This window comes from Schistocerca serialis, chromosome 5 (genome assembly GCF_023864345.2).
Source record: "Schistocerca serialis cubense isolate TAMUIC-IGC-003099 chromosome 5, iqSchSeri2.2, whole genome shotgun sequence".
NCBI lineage: Eukaryota > Metazoa > Arthropoda > Insecta > Orthoptera > Acrididae > Schistocerca > Schistocerca serialis.
In genome coordinates, this window is record NC_064642.1 from 763,661,537 (window position 1) to 763,687,562 (window position 26,026).

Here is a 26,026-nt window from a genome sequence, read left to right on the forward strand (position 1 = left end):
CTAAGGAGTACCACATACATAGCTCCAAATTTAGCTGAGCATAATACCTTCAATTTCACCCATCTTAGATCTAAACCCTCACTTCAAAACATCCATTTCCATTAGAATTAAGGTTATATGTTCTTCACTTCATGAGACAATATCTGGAACTAGTGGCCAAACAAACTTCAATTCTTGTTTCTGGAGACATCTGACATTACATGTTATACCTGGATCGATGCCTGAACCACAAAAGCATGCCATTTGTGCAACATATTACTGACAATTGATTTTTTTAGTTGTGCGTACATTAACAATAACAAACGAATCTTGGTCTATACACGGTGTCTAATGTGTGTATTCCTTAGTTCCACACTGTCACTGGCATCGACACTGTTTAACAAATGTCTGTAATACTGGGGTAATAATGATCAGTGATCAATGTAACCACAAAGTAGAGAAATCATGCACATGACCTCAGAAACTTTAATATAGTGGCAAATATATTACATGTGACACAAAAACTAACCAGTGGTCTATATTGAGAATTAATTGAGTAACATATATGATATAAAACTGAAACTCCGCTGCAGAGTGAAAATCTCATTCTGGATATATGATATAGTTTAAAACACCGATCGCTTTCCAATTAAAGGTTGCTGATGGATTTTGTACAACATGATTTTTGCACTTTTTTTGTATACAATTATAAGTCACAACAGGTTCACCAACTTTGGCCTTCTTGTTGTATTTTGGTGCCATGTTGTCAAGAATCGGAAGATTCCTCGGGAATTAAGTGTGCTTTTCAACCATCTGCAAAACCTGATGGGTTCAGTTAAGGATGACTTTGGCCTGAGGAAATGTGGTGTGTACAAAAATCCTTGTCAATGTGGAGCAGCATATATAGGCCAGACATGCCGCACAGTACAAGAACGCTGCGATGAACTTCAACGTCACACATGCCTTCGTCAACTGGAAAAGTAGGAAATTACGGAACACTGTCTGAATACAGGACATCGGATGATTTATGAGAACACAGAAGTTTTATCTCCAGCATCATTTTTCTGGTATTGTATCATTAAGGAAGCAATAAATATCAGTACAGCCAACAATCCCTTTTCAACAAGCATGCGGGATTTCAACTGAGCACAGCCTGGAACCCTGCATTGGCTGATTGGCTGCTATTAAATCACGACGTGAAAATCAATATTCTTCAATAACAGGCCCGTCATAACATTGGTCTAGTACGGCTGTTGTTGAGTAACATCTGGCCGCACTGTTGACAAACGCAGTGTACACCGCACGTACAGGAGAGCCACTCTGCAAATTTTGGCAGAGGAAGTTTGAATATGGCACCATCTAACTGCAAATCATTGCTCATGATCGATTTCCGCACCTGTGTATTCTTCGCGCGCGTGTTCTAGAAATGAGGCATCGATGTGCGGATATCATCAGTCGTACCTATCCACCAGCAAGGTTGAACTACATGAAGATGTCGGACAGCTGATCTGAGGAAATATTGTGGAATTTGAACAACATTATCTGGCAGCAAACCTGTGAAGACCATTTACAACACATCCGCCAGGAAAGCTTGAAGAGTCACATCAGGTTCACGAACTGTTGCGCAAGAAAATCAGCACTACATGGTGCCATTTAGCATATACTGATGGCATGTTACCACCAAACAGTATAAGCTAAGTAATAGCCAGAAATTCCATCTTAGAAATTTGTAATTTGAGTCTGTGTGTGATTAAAGGTTAAACTGTTTGCTGTGAACAAGTCGTAAACCTATACATTATTGTGTCTTCAGTGTCTACTGATGTGTTTGTGCCTTTTAACTTTCTGTAAATGTCATCGTTTTGAAGAATTTTCCATTGTTCTTGGTAAACCATTTATGGAGGTCAAGAATAGCAGCAGGCTGACACAGAATAATGACAGGCATTTTAAGTAATGTGTCCCCACTCTGAATTTAATCTTATTCCAGTTGCACCATTTACTGATGTGACACTCTTTCTATTGTTAAGTTAAAAAATAGAATGGGAAAGCCTTTAGTGCCATACTATTTTAGTTTCCTTAGAGAATTTTATGATCAACACAATCAAAGATTACAGAAAATGTCAACAGGAAAATTTTCTTCTGTGTATTTCAAACACTGGGAACCCTAAGGGCCCAAAGCACAGAGAAAAATTTTTGAGAAAAATAGACGTTTGTGAAGATCAAATTTGCAGACAAACCATCAGTCTCATACATCTGAATTTTTTTTTTTTTTTTTTTTTAAAGAAAGTCTCAGTATACTATATTTCCTATCAACAAAAGTGTCTTTAGACAGTTATAAAGTTTGTAATTAATGTGGAACTAGAATTAGAACATACAGGACAGATACTAAATGCACAACACATACAATTATGATCTATTCAAACATTTCATGGTCCTTGTTATCACCTTTTCACTAAGCACAATCTGTGGCTTGAGATCCAGATAAAAAAGTTGATAAACCTCCAACTGTGAAGTACTACTACTATACAATGGCAACCCTAGATGACAATTGAGCAGCGCAGAGCAACATACTCGTAATTATGCTTTGTGCTTTAGGCCTAGATGGAAGCTTTTCTGGACCCACTGCACTAAGGTATGGACTGTGTACAGCACACAGAGGCCCCAAAGGGCACTCGGAGTGTCTGAGCAAATGACACAATTGAAAAGCCTGTATTGCGACGTACTGTGTGACCTGATACAGGGCAAAGAGCTCTGCTGTAAATACTGAGCAGTGTTCTGGAAGCCTATACCGGAAATCATCGGTACCAATGACAAAGGCACACCCGACACCACAGTCAATCTGAGAGCTTTAATAACCCATCATCAGGCCCTGAAATAAGTGACATCCAACCAGAGATCCTTGCAAGCCCTCCCCTCCATATCATCCTAGTCCATTCCTATAACACTACCAATCCCAACGCCTTGCCACAAGTATCACATCCCTGTGGAAGACCTGCCCAATCCGCCCACGCAGCACTTCCTATTCCAGTCCTGTCACAGATTTATCCTACCCCACCAGGGGCCGGGCCGCCTGTGAAAGCAGCCGTGTCATTTACCAGCTCTGCTGCAATCACTGTACGGCTTTTTATATTGGTATGACTACCTACCAGCTGCCAAACTGTGGCCAAGAGCAAAGCAGACCTACCAGCTGCCAAACTGTGGCCAAGAGCAAAGTACACTATCGTGTGGCACAACATGCAGCTGAACATAGCATCCTTGATTCCAATGGCTGCTTCATTACCCATCCTCCCCTCCACCGCCAGCTTTTCCAAACTGTGCAGATGGGAATTGTCCTTACAACACATTCTCCACTCCTGTAACCATCCCGGCCTCAACCTACATTAACATACTGCCCCCATACCCTCCATCTAACAGTTTCCACCCCCTCTGTCCTATCACTTCCTCCCCATACCTGTCTGCTACAATCTGTTTGCCACCCTCTGTCAATGCACCTCTCCATCTTTCCCCACTCCTCTCCTTTTTCGCTATTTTTCCCCACCTCCTTGCCCCACAACCCCGATGTTACAGCTGTTGGCACTCTAGTCCCTGTACACTCCGTCAGACAGTGCTCCTCTTCTCCCACACATATAATGCTATCTCCCCCCCCCCCCCCCTGTCCCACCTCCAGATTGCAGATACCATCCCACATGATAGTTACATTGTGGTCCAAGCTATCGGAGTTTATCATGGGTGTGTGAGGTGTTCTTGCTTGTGCGAATGAATTTTCTGTGTTTCTCTTTTTCCGATGAAGGCTGTGGCCGAAAGCTTGTGTGTCTTTTAATTGTGCCAGTCTGCTACTTAATGTGTTACCTTTATGGTAAGTAGCAATCTAGCTTTTCCTAAATTGTTGACTTCCTACATTTTCACAGAGAGCTGATCTGAGATAACAACTAGCATATTGCGGATAAGATTTATGCTAAATTGATCTGTCATGACGCACTACCTCTGCTGGAGCACTTAATCCATTTTCAAATATAAATGCTGCTATAACAGTTGCTGTCTTTGAGCCCAATATGGATGGCCGGAGAGAAAAGCAATGCATTTCGTTTATGCAAACGGTTCAAACTATTTGCTAGACTAGTCAGTCATAATAGAGGGAAACATTCCACGTAGGAAAAATATATCTAAAGCTTGAATTTTGTGTGTATGTTTGTGTTTGTTTGTGTGTCTGTCGACCTGCCAGCACTTTCATTTGGTAAGTCACATCATCTTTGTTTTTAGATATATATATAGTCCTCCACAAATTTGTTCGCTTCTCAACCATCGGCCACTCTCAGCATGGTTGTACCAGGTTAACATGCATTAAATCCTGTAGCCTGTGTTAGTCAGAGCATACACAAGGAGTGTGTTAGTGGTGGGGGTTGCGAGCAGGCGCAGTATGGGAAATGCCGAGTGTACGCAGGAAGGTGCCATTCTAGTTTGAAGTCTGTGCTCACATTTTCTGTAAATATTAAATGGAGCCCCTCAACGCCAACACTTGCATGGCGACCATTCTAAAAGATCTACTGTCACAGCTGCTTTCGTTAGTACCTAGAAGAATTCTGCTGAAAATGCATCAGTAGAAGTTGTTAACCATTTCTAACTTCCAGAAAGGCAGCATCAGTGGCGAATTTTGGATAAAACACATATTTCTCATATTACCATGTTAAAATTTGCTTTTCCTCCCAAAATACAGTGGAGTCTATGCAATGTCACCTCACTAATGTGTTGTCCAGATGCAATTGCAAGAGAATTCTGAAACAGTTTTTTATTAAGTTTAAAGCGAGGAACTGAGGAAAAGTAAGGCCGGTAGTTTATGGAAGAGCACATCCTCCACACAAAAATAAATGTGCAATACCTTTGCCTCTGCTGTTCCAAAACCCAAAGCATTTATTGTTTCACCAGCCATTAGCGGCCCTTAAAAAGTACTGTCTTTCATCGAAGAAACTTGTAGTTAATGGAAAAAATGAAGTTTTGCATAATCATCGTATTGCAAAATACTCTCCTCTTTTATTTGCTATCAGTCACCAAACTCTCATTTAAATATCTCAAACCATTTATGAAATATGAGGAATGTGGTGCATATTTCATTCTGGCTTTATTGCAGGTGCATGCAACTGCAAATGGGTGTGCTGGATAAGATCAATTTTCTCGAGACTCGTGAGAGAGAAATCCACCCAAGTCTAAAGAAAAATTAAGTACGTTAGCTAAATTTCATGCACAAGGACATATTATGTAATATGTACCAAATGCAAAATCATAGCGACCACAAATTTTCATTGCAAACTTTTTCGGCTTTTGTGCAGTGTTACTTACATGCATTAATATTACAATAACTATGAGCATTAATGAAATGAAGGGCATGTCATCATGAAGCTGACACATAAAGCTACAAGTGACACAAAAATGAAATTTTTTTTACAGAATGTTTTCTTTAAAATCATTGAAGACTGTTTGGCATAAGTCTCGATTCTGTCATCGCTGACCGGCCGAATGGGGGTGAGCAATGTCGGCCTCACCTTCCGAACAACTGAGTTAACTCGCCCAGTGCTTTGGACGAAAACTAGTGACTGTACATTGGCCATGATATCCTGTGCGGATTCAAAAAGAGATTGCATGATACAACATAGAAGGGAAAAGATGCCAAACTTATCTTGGCAGATGTGAGCAGAAATGTATACAGAATATTATGGGAAATTTTACCATATCTACAATCTCTTGAAATCACAAACTCCAGAAGGAACAGTCGTATAGGAAATAACACGCTGTACTTGTCATGGTAGGACGCAAATTTAGGAAACAGATTCAGACAAAGTCAATAATACTCACAAAAAGACCAAATATGAAGTAAGATGGGATAATTATAAACATTGTTACAGTAAAAAGTGGAAATTTAATAGTTGTGACAATCATCTTAATGTTATTTCTTCAGACGCAACTGAAAAAAAAAATCTACTGAACTCAATTTAGTGGAAGAAGGGCTCAACAAGATGAATGATTAAATTTGAAGCAGTGCTGTAAGACAGGCAGCCGTAAGAAAATTCCAGGACTCTTGGGATGGACAGTAGAGAAGGCAGGGGAGTTATAGAAGAAATGAAACACAACTGTGCAATGATAAAGGAAGGAAGCAAGAATCCTATGGATGAAAGGCTACTGTAATTGTATGGATGACTTTCATAAGAGTTGTCAAATTTAATGGGTACACACGTTACAGGATTCAGTCTGAAGCAACAAAAGAATGACAATATAACCCACCAGAAGAAGAATAACAGTCTAAGAGGGGGACCCTTCCACAGACTGTTCTGCACTTTTGATTTTCTTCGTGCAAGATTTGAAGACCAGTAGCCGGACATCAATCGCCTACAACAGGTTGATCTTATCCTCAGCCTCGGACAATCTCTAAAAACCATCTTTGAATAATTGAAGATTTTGGAGCACTGTTAAAGTGCAAAACATTTCAAGCATTTTAGCAGAGTGCTGCCAGCTGAGTACAAGACTGATATGCTTATCAGTCTTGTAACCAGGAAGTTGGTGGTATGAGTCTTGCTACGCACAACCTTTCTCTATTTATTTTTAAATGGAAACTGCAGTTAACAAATACTGAATCATAGTTCTTAACAGAATCATCATCATCTTATTTTTAATTACTAATCATATAAAAATGTGATTATTCACAATATATTAAAATTTGGTCAAAATAACCAGGTAGAAGATAAAATACTTTCCTATTTAAAGAGATTGAACAGTGTTGTTGATGTATAAATACAAATTTATTTCATTTAACAACAGGGTTTAGCATTTCTATATCAAATTTTAATTGAATTAAATCTGATTAAAAACTAAAATTAAAAAAACTTATTTATTTAAAATTATGAATCAATATTTGTTAATTAACATTTCCATTTAATAATAAATACAGAACTCAAATAAAGTACACAAAATATGTTGTTCCTGGCAAGAATCGAACCAATAACTTCATTGTTACAACACACACACACACACACACACACACACACACACACACACACACACAGTTGCTGACACTCATTTAAAATGATTTCACAGCACTTAAATCTTCAGATAATTAAATGTGATTTTATTGAGTTTGAAAGTGTTTTACCACTTTGGAAATCTGTATCTGGGCACTGGCCTTCAAATGGTACCAAGTATAAAGAAAATCGAAGAGAATGAGCAGTCTGTGAGGTCTCCATACGGCAAGAGAAGAGCTCTGACAGTTGAATAAGCCTCGGCACATGTGCTCTGTGCAATGGCCAATCAGATCATGAGTTTTTGTTTACGTTACTGTAGCAACGTCCCATTGTTGCCGCAGTACTAAGCGACCACTGCTTTCCGTCAGTGGTGCCGCATGCTTTGTTCAGGTTTGTGTGTGTACATGTGCATTCCACTTGTTCTGTGAGTTTCTTTGGCACATGTGTGGAAAATGGCTTCCCATAGTGCAGAGAAGACAACTTTTGGAAAAGGAGCTATGCTGAAATATCAAGCATACACATTTATATACAGATTGTGTTTTACTTTGAAAGGGAAAGGACCAATGGTGAGACTTTGATACCGTGAGTAAACTGATTGACAGGGTAACAGAAGCACTGAAATCTCTATAGCGACTCCGAAGAGAGTCACAAATGATAAGGACGCTGCCAATTCAGCTGGGAGCCCTGTTATTGTGACACCTGGAAAGTCAAGGAAGAGATTATCGTATAACTGAAACATACAACTTTGACGAAAGTGCTGTCAGGCAACGTATATACATGTACTACATCAGGAATGAGTACCCACTACTTAAAAAGTTGATGGAATCACTGTTGGATAGTGATTTGTTCACAGACAGGAAGAAAGATACTAATGGAATGCAAAGACATTGTGGCATGGAGATGTCATTTCCTGCGTGGATTGCTAGCTATGAATCTGGAAAATGTAATATGGATTGATGAAACACGGGTCAACAAGACACATGCATGACCCGTCGCATAGACAGACGGCAAACGCCACAAAACTACAAGTGTGCCAACTGGTAAGGGAGGGCGATTAATTATTGTTCAAGCTGTCTCTATGAACGATTTTGTATCCAGTGCTATGAAGATGTTTCAGTATGAAAAAAACTGTCAATTACCATGAGGAAATGAATGTAGATTATTTAAAGGCAGGTTCGTTACTCATTTGCTACCAAATGTCAGTTCTGGTAGTGTTTTTGTAAGGGACAATGTACCATACCATTCCAGAAAATTAAATAAAGCACCAATGATTTATGCAAGGAGAGACGAATAATCAGCTGGTTGAATAATAATAAAATACGCTTTGAACAGAACAGGCGAAATGCAGAACGTCTGGAACTAGAGAAACGATACAAGCCACCAAAGGTACAGTATATAATTGACACATTAGCAGAGAACCACGGTCACAAAGTTATATGTTTTCCATCATAGTACCCTGCATTATAATGCCACTGAACTTGTCTGGGCTCAAATAAAAGCAGATATCATGGAGCAAAATAAAACCTTTCTGCTGTGAGAAACAGAGGCTGATAAATAAGGCTGTCACATGAATCAGGCCAGAACATTGGAAGAATATCATGAACCCAGTGTGGAAAAAGATTACAAGGTTGAACATAAAATAAGGCATAAGAAAGGAATCCATATAAAATATGGTAAATTCTTTATCAAACGATGAGGACAGCAGCAGTGAAGATATCTAAGCCTGTGTCGTCACGACGAAAGATGATCAATCAGATGGCGATTATCTTGGGGTTTCTGTTCTCCCGCATGAAAAATAAAGGTGGAATTTTCATTTGATGTTTTAAACATAACATTTGTGGTGGTGGTGGTGGTTAGTGTTTAACGTCCCGTCGACAACGAGGTCATTAGAGACGGAGCGCAAGCTCGGGTTAGGGAAGGATTGGGAAGGAAATCGGCCGTGCCCTTTCAAAGGAACCATCCTGGCATTTGCCTGAAACGAATTAGGGAAATCACGGAAAACCTAAACCAGGATGGCCGGAGACGGGATTGAACCGTCGTCCTCCCGAATGCGAGTCCAGTGTGCTAACCACTGCGCCACCTCGCTCGGTCAAACATAACATTTGTGCATTTTGCTAAACCCCGTTAATTAAAAATCCATTTGTGGTGTTTGTGTAAGAAGGCAAACACTGCTAGCCCATGAGAAAAACATATGTGATCAAGGAACAAATCACTCAGTAGAATGCAGCCAGCAAGAACACTTCAACGAATCATGAGGCATTGTTTGGCTCTGTACCCCTGGGTGCCAAGGAGCCAAAAAATGGGATGTGAAGGTCTGTCACCCGGCTCCCCGAACCATCAATCGCTTGGCCACTGCACAGCCATGCCCGGAATACTGGGGTTGAGATGGGATGGGTTGGGGGGGAGAAGAGAAAGAATAGAAAAGAGGTTTCAATTTTCCTCTTACTGTAGTTGACATACTTGGGGGCAGAAGTTAAATAAAATAAAACTTTTCTTCTTTCTCATGACTTTTGTACCAAAAGCTTGCTTCAGAATCTCTGTCCTTATAATTTTTTAGTATGTAATGCTAAAAGAAAGGCAGTGTTGACAGGGGAGAACCTGAAGCTCTTCCTTTGACAATTTATGCTCAACAAGATCAGTTTATTCCATTCAGTCAAAGGCTAAATTAGTAAGATATTGGTTCTACACTCACCGTGCAAATTTTTCTACAATCTGCAAGGCCGTCTTCTTTACGTTTCACTGACTGAAGCTCATCATTTGTAATTTGGAAAGCAGACAAAGTTTGCTTCAGCTGTTTGAAAGTTTGATTCCTGGGATCAAATTTCCAGCTTCTAGCTTTAAAAAGAAAAAAAAACAAATTCAAATAAGAATTACTACATTTTCCTAAAATAATACATTTAAAAGTCCTGCTTTGCTAAAAATGACAAATATTAAAAATAAATAATTTCTAACTTCCAGATGACACTTAAACGTTTAAAATTCCTGTTACTGGTCACAACAATGAGGAAGCATACAGCAAAGAAGTGACCATAACTTCATCTGGCTGGATGGTGCCTTCCATGTGACAGTACACGGCCTCACATTGAAATCAAATTACATTATTTCACAAAGATCGGCATAACCTATGTAACCAACTAACCTCAGGAATCCAAACATCCCCCCCTGTCCCCTCTCTCATTCCTTCCCTATCAGGAGATGTTTAAGAAATTTTTTGAGTAATGCTTGATAACCACTTAGCTGTTACTGACTTCAGTGGCACTTGATAGCAGTGGTGCTGCCTATACACATAGATATGTTAACGCCACATGGAAACGCTTTTGGGATTTGAATATTCTGAAAATATACTAACTACAATACAATAATACAAATTAAAGACAAAATCAGCTGCTTCCATTATTACAGTGATTCAAATACATGTCTAGATGTATAATTGTGTGCACAAAGTAATTAAACATAAAAAATTTTGTATTCAAAGACTACATAAATAACCATGCTGATGTCTTTAACTACTATCTCATTCATCTAGGTCCACAGTGTTAAGACCAATCACAAGTGACTTACTACATAAAATCAAATAAGGACTAAGTTTTTAGAGAATGCAAAACATTTCAGCTTTATCATTAAATAACATTCAGTTACCAAGCAGACTTGATAAAGAGGCCACTAACAAGATTTACGTGTTCTCTTCCTGATAGCTGCTCAAGGGGTTAGAGGCTCCATCAAGTCGGTCTGGCAGTAAAGTCAAACATAATAAGGCTCATTCTGAATTAGCCTATAGGAAAATGTTGTGGAGACCCTTGGGAAACTAAATTGGATTTTGTTCGAACATACAAAATTTTCTTCTTTCTAATAGCTGTTTAGTAAATTTAGAGAACCAGGTGTTCATATACTATCAATTATATTTCCTTTGTTCCACACGTAAATGAAACAGGGATGTAAATCTCTAATAGTAGTAAACCGTTCCCTCAATCACACACTACGCACAGGCTTATCCATACAGCTTACAGATGTAGTGTGTGTGTGAGGAGAGAGAGAGAGAGAGAGAGATCAGTCTTTTAATTAATTTATATTCAGAGTAAGCTGCAATTTTTTCTATTTTTTTTTTTAATAGTTATTTCACGATAAGTCAGAGAAATGAACAATCATTTAATATGGAATCTTTGTAATACAAAGAACAGATCACCTGGAACAGATTTTCTTGTACAAATAAGAAATTGGCAAAGCTAAGAGAATGAACACAATATGGCAACTTAAAATGAGGAATGAATGCACAAGCTAATGACTGTCATGTAGAAGCTAGCATGTTTCAGATGAATTTCATTCAACTGGCCAACAATTCATCTCCAACTGGGGAGGATTGGAAAATGGTATACTTAGAAAGGCCAAATCTCTTTTTAATGAAATGTCATTACTAAAATTACACTGCTACATAACACACTTTTCTTAATAAAGTTCAGTGACATGAAAAAAATTAAATAGCTGATATAGCAACTGTCACTAACTAAAATCACATTCTGACTTAGGCACCTATGAAATGATACAAGACACTTGGTTCAAAATCAAAAAATTTTAATAGCTGCAGATCATATTAACCCATCAATTTTTAAAACTATTTTGCTCCTTTACTTAAATTCACTATTTCTCAATATGGTTCCAATAAAAAAACACTTGTGTACCGTATAAACTTTTTTGTTTCCATTTTTTGAAAATAGAACTTTCACAGTGACACAAGTATTCAGTGGGGGCAACACAGCTCATGAAAATTTTTATCATCCTTGTCGTTTTCATAAGAAATCCATGATTGATGTGAATGCCAATAAGAACAGTTTCTAAATTTAATTGGAACTACTTGATTTAAAAACAATTATTTTCAGGCTGATGATTTGAATGCTGCTGGTGTACAGTATTCAGATTGGTACTCATCTTCCTCTAGCTCAGACAATAATAATTTTTCCCTCTTCATTCAACTGTAACAAGTTGTAAAGTTAAAAACACTCACTCATTAATGTATTAAAGGCACTGTAATTACCTTGCATTTCAGCTGCTTGGATGTTACTTTCTTCATCACCTAAAAATGCAGTATATGTTGTACTTCATAAACATTTCTTTAACTTTTTATCAAATTCCACAGTTTCCCTAACCAAATCAAGTAATTTAGTATTTACAGTTGTAAGCAAACCTCTGATGCTCAGACTCATTTACAGTATGCGTCATTTATTTTCTTGAATATCCTTCAAATATCCAACTAGTCTGGACCCATCGAGCCTCTACTTCCTCAGTGTAATCTATGGTATGGTTAAAATCACCCACAGAAAGATTTCATTCACAGGAGACAAAATCGGATTTAAAACATACAAACTGCTGGATTGAGAGTTCTTAAAATTGCCAACCAGTAAGATTATTTGTGTCAGTATGAGACTTACTTATATGTCTCAACAGCAATGCTGATTGTGGTAACACCTTAGTATATATTTGTCGCCAAGTGGTGAAACTTTCTGGTTGATTCTGAAGGCAATCAGAAAGATATATGCACAGCTGCAACAAAAACAAAAAGAGACAAAAACTATTGTGTATGAACATATTCACTTAATGTTAGATGGTAACTGAATTAAGAGGTTAACTGTTAATTTCTTGTTACAGGGGCAACTTTTTGGGCAATCTCAGCAATAAAAATTGATCATGGGGAAGGGCGGAGTTCTTGTGAAAAGCAAAGGGAGCTAATGAGCTGGATACATCACAGGGAGTGATATGTTTACAAATTAATTAACCAGAAAGTTTCTTTTCTTACATATTTCATCAACACATAAAAAGGATTTTCATCAACTGCACGTATGCAAATAAAACGGTAACACTAAGTGCTAGACTTGCAATAATACATAAGGTTTCAAAAATAGCCTTTCTCTGCTTTGGAGTTTCACAACATTGCACGTGACTGGGAACTCAGATTTGCTGCTAAACAGGAATACAGCATGTCATTTTATGTTGAGATAATGTTCATTCACTATATCTTTCCTTACATTGTGGCACAACACCTATCACAATTTTTTTTATTTTTAGGATACAATTTTCCTGTCTCCCCCTTGCCTCTCTCTCCCACGCGCGCGCACCCACCCACCCACCCACCCACACACACACACACACACACACACACACACACACACACTTATGCAGAAGTTCTGCTCACCTGCCCACAGGGCATCACGGGAGACAGCCTCCATGGGCTTTGGGAAGAAGGAGAATTGAAGCTTCTGAATCAGTCCATAATGCGTTCTTGAGCTACTCAACTACCAAAGTACTGCCCTCAAAAGTAAGGTCATTTTCTGGCAAACTGTTTTAACTTATTCAAATATTCAAGTTCACTTCTGTTGTTTGCATTCAGCCTTCAACTCTTGCCACTGATAACATTTTGTTGACGTGTTATTATGGCAGTGGAAGGTTGTGCAAAATTACACCAATGTGCTACAATGTGATGGCCTCTAGTCTTATGACTTACAATGGTCATAATCATAACTTAATTGAATATATTAATTTTTCATATGTAAACTGAACTGTTTAATTATAAATTTTATAATTAATAGTTTAACAATGCAAGGGGGTGGAGGATGTTAGCATCTCCAGGAATCGAATGCAGGTCCACAAACTACCAATCTATGCTTTACAACACACACTCAATGTGCAGTCCTGACAGTGGCACTTCAAAAATCTCTCATATTCTCTATACTTGCACAGTATGCTGCACTCAATTTCAATTAAAAATACTGACCTTATACTGTGAGCACAGCACTTCTGGAAAGATGACACACACACACACACACACACACACACACACACACACTGTAAACACTAGTCTACCACACTACTAAAGATAACTGATACCAGAAGTTATTGGCAGTGAAAATTTCTAAAGAATGGGTGAGGTAGCATTAACTATGTCCCTCTGTTTTATGAAAGGGAGAGAACAGAATTCCATGCAGAATTTAAGCAAAAACCTCCATCTCCATTTAACAAGGTTATTTGCTAATTTAACTGTTTTCTTAGTAACACCAGCCCAATAACTTTAAGTGCATGCCAGATCTGCGTGTTGTTATACTGTGTAGGATGACCAGTGACAAGACAATGTTCTGCAACCACCAATTTGGTAGGATGACTAAAGGGACCAAACTACTAGGTCATCAGTCCCTTTTTCCGTGAAGAGAGAGAACTACATGACTGCAGATCAGAGATAGCCTACCGATCAGAACCAGGAGAAGAAAACTTGAAGGTCTAGCAAAGCCAAGATAAGGGACAACTGAAGAAAGGGAGACAGAGGAAGAAAGGCAAGTGAGGTGCCCCATCTAGAGAGCAGCCGGAAATCCCTGAAAGGAGAGCGGAATGAGGGGCATACATCCCCCAGCCCCCGCCACTTACCAGAGGTACTCAACTCAGAGATTGCCTCATAAAGACTAGCAACATGGACAGGACAAGAGAAGCACAGAGAGACAAAAGATGAAAAAGTGTAACAGACCAGTGAGAGGGTGAAAAAAAAAAAAGGCAAGTAGGGTGAGGAGTGGAGTGGACCAACAAGCCCAGACAGCCGCAGCCCTGTGTTCTGCCAAACCCTCAATGGGTCGATAAGGTTAAGCGGCCCTCCCTTAAAGAGAGTGATAAATGCCTGCTTCATGAATAAAACATAAAACTATGTCAGCCACTGAGGCACCATCTCCTAACACCGGGGGCGAGTCAGGGAGAGCAAGAGTCCGCCACATGGCAACTAGGTTGGACAGTCCAGCAAAATGTGAACCATGATCAAATGGTAGCCACAACGACAGTGGGGTGGGTCCTTGCTATGAGGAGATAATGACGAGTCAGCCAAACAGAGTTGATGCAGAGCCAGCAAAGGTTGGTAGAGTTTTTGCAAGAGGCCTGCTTGGAGGACCTCCACAGATTCGTAGTCTCCTTGGTGACCCGTAGTTTATTTTGTGAAGTCAAAGTGGTCACCTAAAACTTGATGCGTAATATCGATTGGAGGTCTGTCTCCAGAATAATGATGTCAAGTCGGTTAGCTTGTAGCCAGTTTGGTCAGGCTATCAGCAAGTTCTTCCTGGGATCCCGATGTGGCCCGGGGTGCAGACAAAGGTCGCTAAGTGTCCACACTGTTCAAGGTCATACAGGAAATCATGGATAGCAATGACCAAGGGATGGTGAGGATAGCACTAGTTGAGTGCTTGCAAACTGCTCAAGGAGTAGCTGCAGATGAAGAAAGACCTCACCAGTGCAGGAACGGATATGCTCAAGAGCCCCAACTCTGCAGTGAAAACACTACAGCCATCTGGCAAGGAGCGCAGTTCAGTAAGCCCCTTGTGAGTATAAGCAAAGTGTACATGATCGGCAATCATCAAGCCATCAGTGTAGACTACTTCTGAAACCCGGAATGTGCCAAGGATGGAAAATAATCGGTGCGGAGGGCCTTGGATGAACCAAATCTTTCAGACCTTGTGATAGGTCAAGACGAAGCTGTGGCTGAGGGATGCACCACGGAGGTGTACGGGAGTCAGTCCAGAGGAGAGGTGGAAGAGCAAACAACTGAAATGCAGAGAGGATAGACCAGATGTGGATTGCGATCGTAATCCTGATCTGGGCTGCCATTGCAGGAGATGGATTAATGTGTTTGGAAAGAGGAGATGGTAGTTCAGAAGCGTAGGTGAGCTGAAGATGTGGGTAGTATCAATGACAAGCTGTTGTTGGTGGCTGATCCACAATGTAAAGACCCCAGCCTCCATGAGTAAGCAGTTAACAGGGCTAATTCAAAATGCTCCCATCGCAACAGGTCAAATCCTGCAATGGCGTATCGGATCCAGTACCCGCACTGTTGAGGGTGATGCCAAACTATATGCCAGACTCCCATAGTCAAGGCAGGACTGTATCAGGGCTTTGTAAAGCATCATAGTATATTAAGTTGCAGCCAGCACTTCACTTAAGCTGGCGAAGATGGGGAATCCACGTCAACAGAGAATCGAAGACAAGTCCTAAGAAGTGGCAAGTCTCCACCACACTGAGTAGCTGGTTGTCAAGGTAAAGTTACAGTTGTGGGTGAACGGTACGATGTCGGCAGAACCGCATGACGCGATTCTTGGCAGTTTAAAGTCGAAAGCCACGGGTAAGGGCCCACGCATGCACCTTTCGTATAGCATCTTGCAGTCAACATTCAGTGACACCCACACTAGAGGAACAATAGTAGAGGCAAAAGTCGTCAGTATACAACGAATGTGATACTGAGGACCCCACAGTTGCTACTACACCATTGATGGCTACAAGAAACAGAGGTGCACTCAGTACAGAGCCCTGCAGGATCCCATTCTCTTGAATATGGGGGAGCACAGTGGGAAGCACCAACATGAACCCAGAATGTATGGTGCAACAGGAAATCCTGGATGAAAATAAGGAGCAAAGACCCCACTCATGTAAGGCAGTAAAGATGTGGTGTCACAAAGTGGTGTCATAAGCCTTTTGCAGGTCGAAGAAGGTGCTTATAAGGTGTTGACATCTGGAAAAAGCTGTTAGGTTGGCAGATTCCAGGTAAAACAGATTATCACTAGTGGAACAGCCTTGGCAAAAACCACCCTGGGACACAGCCAGAAGACCACAAGATTCAAGGAGCCAACAGTCACCAGCTCACCACGTGTTCAAGCAACTGTCTATCTCTAGAGGCTGCTTGCCTGGTTTCAGTACTGGGACAATGATGCTTTGTCGCCGTTGCAACGGGAACTCGCCCTCACTCCAGATGTGGTGAAAGATGACAAGGATATGATGCTGATAATCCACTGGTAGGTGCTTGATCATTTGGTTGTGGATGCAGTCCAGCCCTGGGGCTGTATCAGGGCCGCGGGCTAAGACAGTGACAAATTCCCACTCACTGAATCGAACATTATATGGCTCCAGGTGGCATGTAGTAAAAGATAATTGGCTTTGCTCCACATACTGTTTAAAACACAAAAGGCAGGTTGACAATTTTCAGGTGCTGAGGCTTGAGCTTAGTGCAGAGCAGAATGTTCAGTGACAGTGACTGTGTCAGTGTACACAGCGACATTCAAGGTAATACGAGGTTCACCTGCAGCTGTCCTATCTGTAAAGATGTCTGATCTTATTCCAAACATGCAAAGGAATGGTATGTGACCCAATGGCAATCTCGGTTTGCTTTTTTTTTTTTTTTTGGCAGACCCGGGCACAGAGCTGCTTAAAAGCAATGAGGTGCTCCATCGATGGGTGCTGCTTATTGTGTTGGAGAGCCCGACTGCAACCTGATGACCCTGAAGATACTGTTTTCCGTCTGGGTGGGCCCAAGGAACAGGGGATCGCTAAATCAGCTGCTGAAAGAATGGCTGTAGTTGTATTCTGGACTGCCTCATCGACATCTCCATGCCGTTGGGAGGCAAGGCCGACAGCAGAGGTGAAAGCATCCCAGTCAGCACTGTTGAGAATCCATTTGGGTAGGTGTCCAGGGGAGAGACACTGGGGGTGGGACAGGAAGAATGGCAAGTCGTCACTACCACACAGTTCATCGTGGACCTTCCAATGGATGGATGGGAGAAGACAAGGGCTGCAAAGGGAAAGGTCAATCGCTGAGAAAGTTCCGTGTACCACACTGAAGTGTTTGTGGGTGCCAGTATTCAAGAGACAAATGTTAAGTTCTGCCAGTAAATATTCGAGGTCTTTTACCACAGCCAGTGATCACAGTTCCACCCCACAATGGGTTATACGCACTGAAATCACTCAAGATTAGGAAAGGCTGGGGGAGCTGAGAAACCCATGCAAATAGTATGTTCTGAGACACTTTACCATCGGGCGGGAGGTAAACACTGCAGACAGTAATATCCTGAAACACCCTTACCTGAACTGCCACAGCCTCCAAAGGTGTATTAAGAGATACAAGTTCACTATATAGAGTGTCTACAACACGTTTGACATGCTGGATGCAATTGCTCGTACTACTGGCCTCTTGGTAAGTGAGTTTGTCCAGTCTTGTATTCTTGTATTTTCTTCTCACTCAGGAAAACAGTGCAATATGGTGAGCAGGGAGAATGGTACTTTCCACAGATGACACAAATGTGGAGGAATAGGCACAAGGCGCATTTGCATGTAGCGCTCATCCACAGTCTTGACAGATGTGGCTAGCATTGCAATGCAAAGACATGCCCAGACTTCAGATACTTGATGCACCGCATGGGGGAGGGGGAATATAAGGTTTCACACTGCATCGGTATACCATCACCTCTACCTTTTCAGGCAATGAATCACCCTCAAACACCAAGATGCACGCACCTCTAGTGACCCTATTGTCCTCTGGCCTCATATGTACATAACAGACAAAGAGTTCACGACATCTCTCCAAGTTGGTGTGTAGCTCATAATCAGGTTGTAAGAGCAGGTCTCTATGAAAAATGATGTCCTGAACCAAATTTACATTGTTTGGGAGTGTCGGTCACAAGTATTTCATCCAGCTTGTTAAAAGTGAGCAGTGCCCACGATTATGCAGGGGTGCTGTTCCACACACTTGGCTGCCACTTCCACCAACTTGCCTTCTAAGTTCTCCACAAAGAATAAGGGCTATGTAACCAAGAAGGAATCACCATCAGTCCTTGTACAAGACAAGCACTGCACGAAGTATTGCTCTGCTTGCTGTTTAGCCCTATGTACCTCCCACAGTGTAGCCAGGGAAGGGAATATTTTAGGGTCATATCTCTCTTCACTGAAAGAGGACTGTCTTTTCATAAGACTGTTGGGGCCATATGGCCACCAGTCGAAGATAACATAATCTGCTTCATTTACGGCTCATCCGCAATTGTGCCACTACCACTCTGAATTCCAAAAGGGGGACCTCCCCATGGATGCCACCCTACCTCAGCAATGGCTACCTTGCCAGTAATCCATTACTCAGAGTCCCTGTGTGCCAGTCACTATGGGCAGATACTCCTTGGTATAAATGGGGAGTTTTCAGCTCAGGCACCAACAATGCGATCCCTGCGTCGTCAGGGGGCTACCACCGTGCGAGTACTTGATGCCCCCCCTCCCTTCCCCATCATGGGCTGCTGGGCTTTTCATGTGTTACCTTATTAAAGGGAAGGGAGCACAAATGAAACGGCACAAAGGTGGAGCTTACACTACATTGGGAAACCTTCCCTGCACAATCCGCATTGCTGGGAAATTTTGAAAATCATTGTCAGGTCAAAACCCACAATGAGGACCATGTGTTTATTTCATGAAAAGTTGTAGAATACGCCGCAAGTGGAAACTCGAGGCTCAGTCATAAACCAGGTTCAAGCAGGGTTGGCACCAAGAAAACCATGTAATGGAAAGGCAGAGGGAGAAAGGGATAGTGGTAGTGTAAGCTTGTAGCATGGCAAGTACGTAATGCTACAAAGGCTGGGGCCCTGTGGAAAGAGTTGTGAGTCCCCTGAGGTGAGCCAATTTGCTCAGCTGTCGTAAGCCGGTGTGGCACTTATATGCTTAGTACAATGCTCCTTTGTGGTCCTGATAGTCTGACCGATATATGAGATGGGATAAATGCAAGGAACACGATGAGACACCCAATGTACACAAATCGAGATCATCCTCAACAGAACCTAAAAGTACCCTAATTTTTGATGGAGGTCAGAAAACACATTTCACATCATATTTCTGAAAATAGAACCAATCTTGTTGGAAATGCTCCCTGTGTAAGGCAGAAAGGCCATAGACTTTGGTGCCAACTCAGTATTATCATCATTCAATGGGTGCACAGTTGGTCGATAGTGCAATGCATGTTTAGTCACTCTTTCCATTCTGATGCAAGGTGACCTCAAAGTGGGTTAACTCATCTGACAAACTCTCAGGGTCTGCAATGACGTGGGCACTTTGTACCACAGAAAGAAGTACCCCTTCACACTGAGCCAAATGGTGACAACAAGTGCCTGTAGTTACAAGTCAGTGTTGGTGGGCTTCCTGCAAACAGCATGTCCCAGCACACCATCCACCTTCTTTCTGAGCAATACACCAGTAAAGGGAAGACAGCCATTCTTTCCCATCTCCATCGTCAAACAAATATTTGGGTGGACTGCATTCACATGTTCTAGAAAGTCAAATTCTCACTGCTCAAGCTCAATATAAAACTAAATTTTATGCAGATGTGCAAAAGGCGAAAATACGAGTGTGAAAAGAATCTTTCTCATATTTGACATATTTATGAACATCAAATATCTATTTAGACAAACAACTTGAGAACACAAATATATTTAGAATAACAAATACATTCTTTGTGTTCTCATGTGTTATTATTTTCTATTTTGCAGCATATTTAAGCATCATTAAAGTGAACCTCAGCAAACATTTGAAAATTACACTTACTCTTCAACATACAAAACATATTTTATGCAAGGTGCAATCAGATTCCTATACAAACTCCAAGATTGCACAGAAGGCAACAGGTAAATGACGACTTGAGTAGAAATCCATGTCTAGAGAAAAACCCTTAATATGCAAGGAAAAACATGTAAATCAATGTGCTTGACTTTCCCACATTTGCTTACTACAACTCTGGTAAATACAGAATTTGTAATGGTGATGACTATACATTAGTCTGGGCATACAACAGTGAGGTGTTAAATGCCTTCACAGCATTAGTAATCAACTAATTTAAGCGGTAACCACAACCAGTGCCAAGGTACACACTAAACATACAGTATTCATGCATGATATTACGCTCAGTGTTTCTTCTCCCAGCGACTGTCGCATTCGACTTAATTACAAAAAAAACCAACAGCAGTTAGCATTTAGTTTGGCACATAAATTAACGGGTTGTAAATATAACAACTGCCAGTGTTACAGTAAATCGCTACCTCCTTTTCGCCTACATTTTTAGAGGTTTGTTGCTGTAGTGTGGATTTGGGTGCAATTATACTAAAATCATTATGTACCAGCAACTACTAATGTCCTACAAGTCGCAAAAAAATGTACTCTACAAGTTACTGATTCTCTCAACACTACAAGAAATATGAAAATTACCTCAGATTTCAAGTTTTCATGGGCTGATGGCACCAGTCGTTCCAGTAGGGACTGGAACATTCCAGGAAGTCTTTTTTCTGCGTCTGTATCCATCACATGTTTCTGCAAATTGAAATACAAAGGCATGAACTATTTACATTAACTGTAAACACAAATTATACAGTGGAAAATCCACAAATTATACAGTGTACCCAAAAACTTTTACATTTCAGCAGTCAAATGTAATCTAACTATAAACCAACATGCATGCTTGCTGTAGAGCCCAGCAAATTCATAGTATTATCAGAGTATGCAAATTGCGGAGATATATTTACAAAAGCTCTTCCCAATTTTTAGTTTCAAGGTATATTACAATAACAGCTCATCCCAGCAAGGCAGCATGAATTGTGTATGTCAAGCAGAAGCTGTCAGTATTATTGAAACTATCTGTGAGTAAAATAAGAGGAGGAGGAGGATATTAGTGTTTAATGTCCCATCGACAATGATTGTCATTTGAGATGGAACACAAGCTCAGATTGGAGAAGGATGGAGGAGGAAAGCAGCTGTGCCCTTTCAAGGGAACAATCTCACCATTTGCCTTTAGCAATTTATTGAAATTATGGAAAACCTAAATCAGGATGGCTGGATGTGGGTTTGAACCATCGTCCTCCCAAATGAGAGTCCAGTGCGATACCCTGCTCGGTGCGAGTACAATAAAATCATATTAAAGCTTCTGGAAAGTCATTTTCCTTTAATAAAAAAAAATTAAAACAAAATCCTTTGAAATGGTTACCATTAATGCACTGTTTAAGAGGAAATGGAAAATAATTCATGTCAGATTGTAATTAGTGTTTCACTAATTTGTGAAATCCTGGAATCTTTCTTTCAGTCACAAAATAAAATGCTCTACTTTCTATGATTGGTATGAAAGTGCTAAACAAATGAATTGCAAAAAATAAAAGAAAATGTGTGATGAGAAGATCAATTATCTTTAATGAGAACCACTGAGACATAGAATATGTAACAATGAATTGATTATCTGAATGGAAAGTTTTAAAATATTCACTTAAAGAGCACATTCTTAGTTTATGATTTGCAATGTAACAAACTAAATGTTTCGATTGAGGAATTAACTTCCCCCTTGCCTCTCTTTCTCTTGAACTTAGAATAACTGTAGGGTGGGATGAGAGATTGTAGATACAATGAATTACATTATTCTACTAAGAACTGGAACAAGCTGAAGTGTTCTATGACAAACAGAGATACGGTATATCAATTGCTTGAGTAAAAGTGCTCTGTCCATGGAACCAAAGATCTGACAGTCCAATACAAATTAAACAACAAGGACATGACTGAAAGAAAATTGAGAGGTGACCTCATTCTGTAGTTACATCAAAACAGATATGCAGTGCATAGTCTGCTGCAGAGTGAAAATTCATTTTCAGGGAAGCACTGTTTGCATAAAGACATTTCATCAGATATTAACAGCTGAAGGGAAGGAGGGGGGGGGGGGGGCTCTTTGCAGTATTACCAGTGACTTCTTGATGTCCATCCCAAACCACATTGCTGTGTGCGCCGCCATCTTGGCGCGTGACCTTGAACGAGCTTCGCCTGGCAGCCGCAGCGCCGCGGCGGATCGCGCTCTAGTTTTAACAGAGCGCGATCCGCTGGAAAATTCAGCTTCCAGTGCCGCCATTGCACTTCTGAGCGTGCTGACTTCTTGCCATGCCCAGATAAGCTTATCACCATGACGTCAGAGGACTGTATATCTCTCTCGTGAGGCAACAGCATGCTCATTCCCGTCGAGGCAGCCGCACGCAGCACACAGCAATGCCTTACAGGAGGAGAAGCAGACTTTTCCAGCGGATCGCGCTTAGTTAAAACTATAGCGCGATCCTGCGAGCTCTAGCGGCAGCCAGCAAACTACGTAGCCACTGGCGCTGTATGTAGCTGCAGCAGCTAAGTCAACACAGCCATGTGTGCTATAGAAAGATTGCTACACTCAGCCAGATATTATCACAGAGTGACCCAGAGTTCATCCCAGAGTGACCCAGAGTTCATCCCAGAGTAGCCCAGAGAGCATCCCAGAGTGCCCCAGTGGGCTACAACACTAAGAAGAATCGCTTCTCGGCTTTTGGCAAGATCAATGTGTAGAACTAGTAGTACTGTGGTGTGGGAAGTACACTTTCTTCATCAGATATTAACAGCTGAAGGGAGGGAGGGGGGGCTCTTTGCAGTATTACCAGTGACTTCTTGATGTCCATCCCAAACCACATTGCTGTGTGCGCCGCCATCTTGGCGCGTGACCTTGAACGAGCTTCGCCTGGCAGCCGCAGCGCCGCGGCGGATCGCGCTCTAGTTTTAACAGAGCGCGATCCGCTGGAAAATTCAGCTTCCAGTGCCGCCATTGCACTTCTGAGCGTGCTGACTTCTTGCCATGCCCAGATAAGCTTATCACCATGACGTCAGAGGACTGTATATCTCTCTCGTGAGGCAACAGCATGCTCATTCCCGTCGAGGCAGCCGCACGCAGCACACAGCAATGCCTTACAGGAGGAGAAGCAGACTTTTCCAGCGGATCGCGCTTAGTTAAAACTATAGCGCGATCCTGCGAGCTCTAGCGGCAGCCAGCAAACTACGTAGCCACTGGCGCTGTATGTAGCTGCAGCAGCTAAGTCAACACAGCCATGTGTGCTATAGAAAGATTGCCACACTCAGCCAGATATTATCACAGAGTGACCCAGAGTTCATCCCAGAGTGACCCAGAGTTCATCCCAGAGTAGCCCAGAGAGCATCCCAGAGTGCCCCAGTGGGCTACAACACTAAGAAGAATCGCTTCTCGGCTTTTGGCAAGATCAATGTGTAGAACTGGTAGTACTGTGGTGTGGGAAGTACACTTTCTTTGCTTAAAATATTTCTTTGCTTGGAACACTATACCATTAATTAATGTAATACTAGCAGTGTCGCCCATAAGGAACTCTACAATGGAAGATTTACAATCACAAGTTCATTAACATGAAAGTCTATGATAAACGCTTAACACAGAGCCTCGTTACTGTGTGGTACTCTACCACCAACTTGCTTATTCAAAGACAATATCACGTACATAATGTAAAGGGTGACAATTGTTGATCCACATGAAATAAAATCATCATAACTTCTGAATGGTTTGCGTCAGGACATTCAAATTAACCATTTGTCCATGGGGCACAATGGGAATTAGTATGTGCATGCACACGTGCCTTGTTTTTCTTGGGCATTTGGACGTGAAACAAGCAAAATTTGCACATTTGGGGGACTGAGAATGTGCATTTCACAATCAAGAAATCTCTTCACCCTCAAGAAGTGATTATGTGGTGCGCAATGTCCAGTCATGGAATAATCGGTGTGACATTCCTTGATGGCACAGAGACTAGCAAACAATATGTGAAGGTTTTGGGAGACGATTTCAGCCCAGTTATCCAAAGTGATCCTGATTTTGACAATATGTGGTTCATGCAAGATGGAGCTCGACCCCCTCGAAGCAAGAGTGTGCTTGGTGTCCTGGAGGAGCACTTTGGGGACTGTAGTCTGGCTCTGGGGTATCCAGAGGCCACTGATGTGGGCCTCGATTGACCGCCATATTCTCCGGACCTGAACACATGCGACTCCTTTTTGTGGGGTTATATGAAAGACAAGGTGTACAGCAATAACTCCAAAACCATTGCTGAGCTGAAAACAGCCATTTTGGTCATCGACAGCATCGATGTTCTGACACATCAGCGGATCAAGCAGAATTTTGCTATTCGTCTGCACCACATCATCGCCAATGACAGCAGGCATGTCATAACCTAAATCTGAATATCTTTAGTGATGTTTACAGGCTGAATAAAGTGTGTGCATGCCTAGTTTAGCTTCCCCCCCCCCCTCCATATAGTTCAATAATTGTCACCCTGTATGTTCTCCACTATCTATTAGTTTCCAAGTGTCAGTCGGCAAATTAAGAATTCCTGCTCCATAAATTTTTCAAGCCAAAAATCTAATTTAAAGTGTACATATAATTCTGTCTCATCCCATACTTTAAAGTGCCAGCAAAAAAAATAAGTCATTAGACACTGGGTCCTACATTTCTGAGCTTTTGAAAATTCTCTGCTTAAGCAGTGTTTGTTGTGGTACCCTGGTAAACGTAAGGCACTGTTATGGAATGCAGTACAAATAAAATGCAGTACAAACTCCTTTGCTCTCAAGGCCAAGAGAGGCTTCAGTTCTAGTGCAACCGCCACCAAGTATTACAGCCCTCTTTCCAAGAGCACTTCAAATGGCTGTTAAGTCAAGCCCACAGAAAGTGACAAAAGCCATACGTATGAGAACATCCTAGCAGATTAAAACTGTGTGCTGAACTGGGACTTAAATCCAGAACCTTGTGTTTCGTGGGCACTGCTCTAATGGGAGGAAGATACTGGTGAAGTGAAGCTGGAATGAAGCTGAGAGCTGTGCCTGGGCAGCTCAGACAGCAAGAGAATTGACTGAGAAAGGCAAGATTTCAGGTTTGCGTCAAAGTTCGGAATATAGCATTAATCTCTCAGAACAGTGCACACTCTGCTAGAGAGTAAAAGATTCGTAGAGCCCTTTCAATTTTTGTTTTCACTTGAGTTATGATAGTGTAGGGCTATAGGCCAGGAAAAGACAGTCCTTGCGAAATTTGCAAGATTTCTATCTTTATAGACAGATGTATTCTTTGAAGATACTATGAAATACACTATGTGATCAAAAGTATCCGGACTCCTCCAAAAACATACGTTTTTCGTATTAGGTGCATTGGGCTGCCACCTACTGCCAGGTACTCCATATCAGCGACCTCAGTAGTCATTAGACATCATGAAAGAGCAGAATTGGGCACTCTGCAAAACTCACGGACTTCGAACATGGTCAGATGATTGGATGTCACTTGTGTCATACGTCAATAAGCAAGATGTCCACACTTCTAAACATCCGAAGGTCCACTGTTTCCGATGTCATAGTGAAGTGGAATCATGAAGGGACATGTGCAGCACAAAAGCGTACAGGCC

General features: G+C 41.3%; 1 protein-coding gene across 1 annotated transcript in view; it reads right to left on the bottom strand.

Moving 5' to 3' along the window:
• LOC126480759 (transmembrane protein 214-B) overlaps positions 1-26,026 on the bottom strand; it is a 152,404-nt gene that overhangs the window by 90,482 nt on the left and 35,896 nt on the right. The window contains exons 6-8 of the mRNA XM_050104047.1: positions 21,000-21,101; positions 12,407-12,518; positions 9,676-9,818 (exon numbers count right to left, since the gene is read on the bottom strand). Of these exons, the coding sequence (XP_049960004.1) occupies positions 9,676-9,818; positions 12,407-12,518; positions 21,000-21,101 (357 nt within the window). The remainder of the gene's footprint in view (positions 1-9,675; positions 9,819-12,406; positions 12,519-20,999; positions 21,102-26,026) is intronic.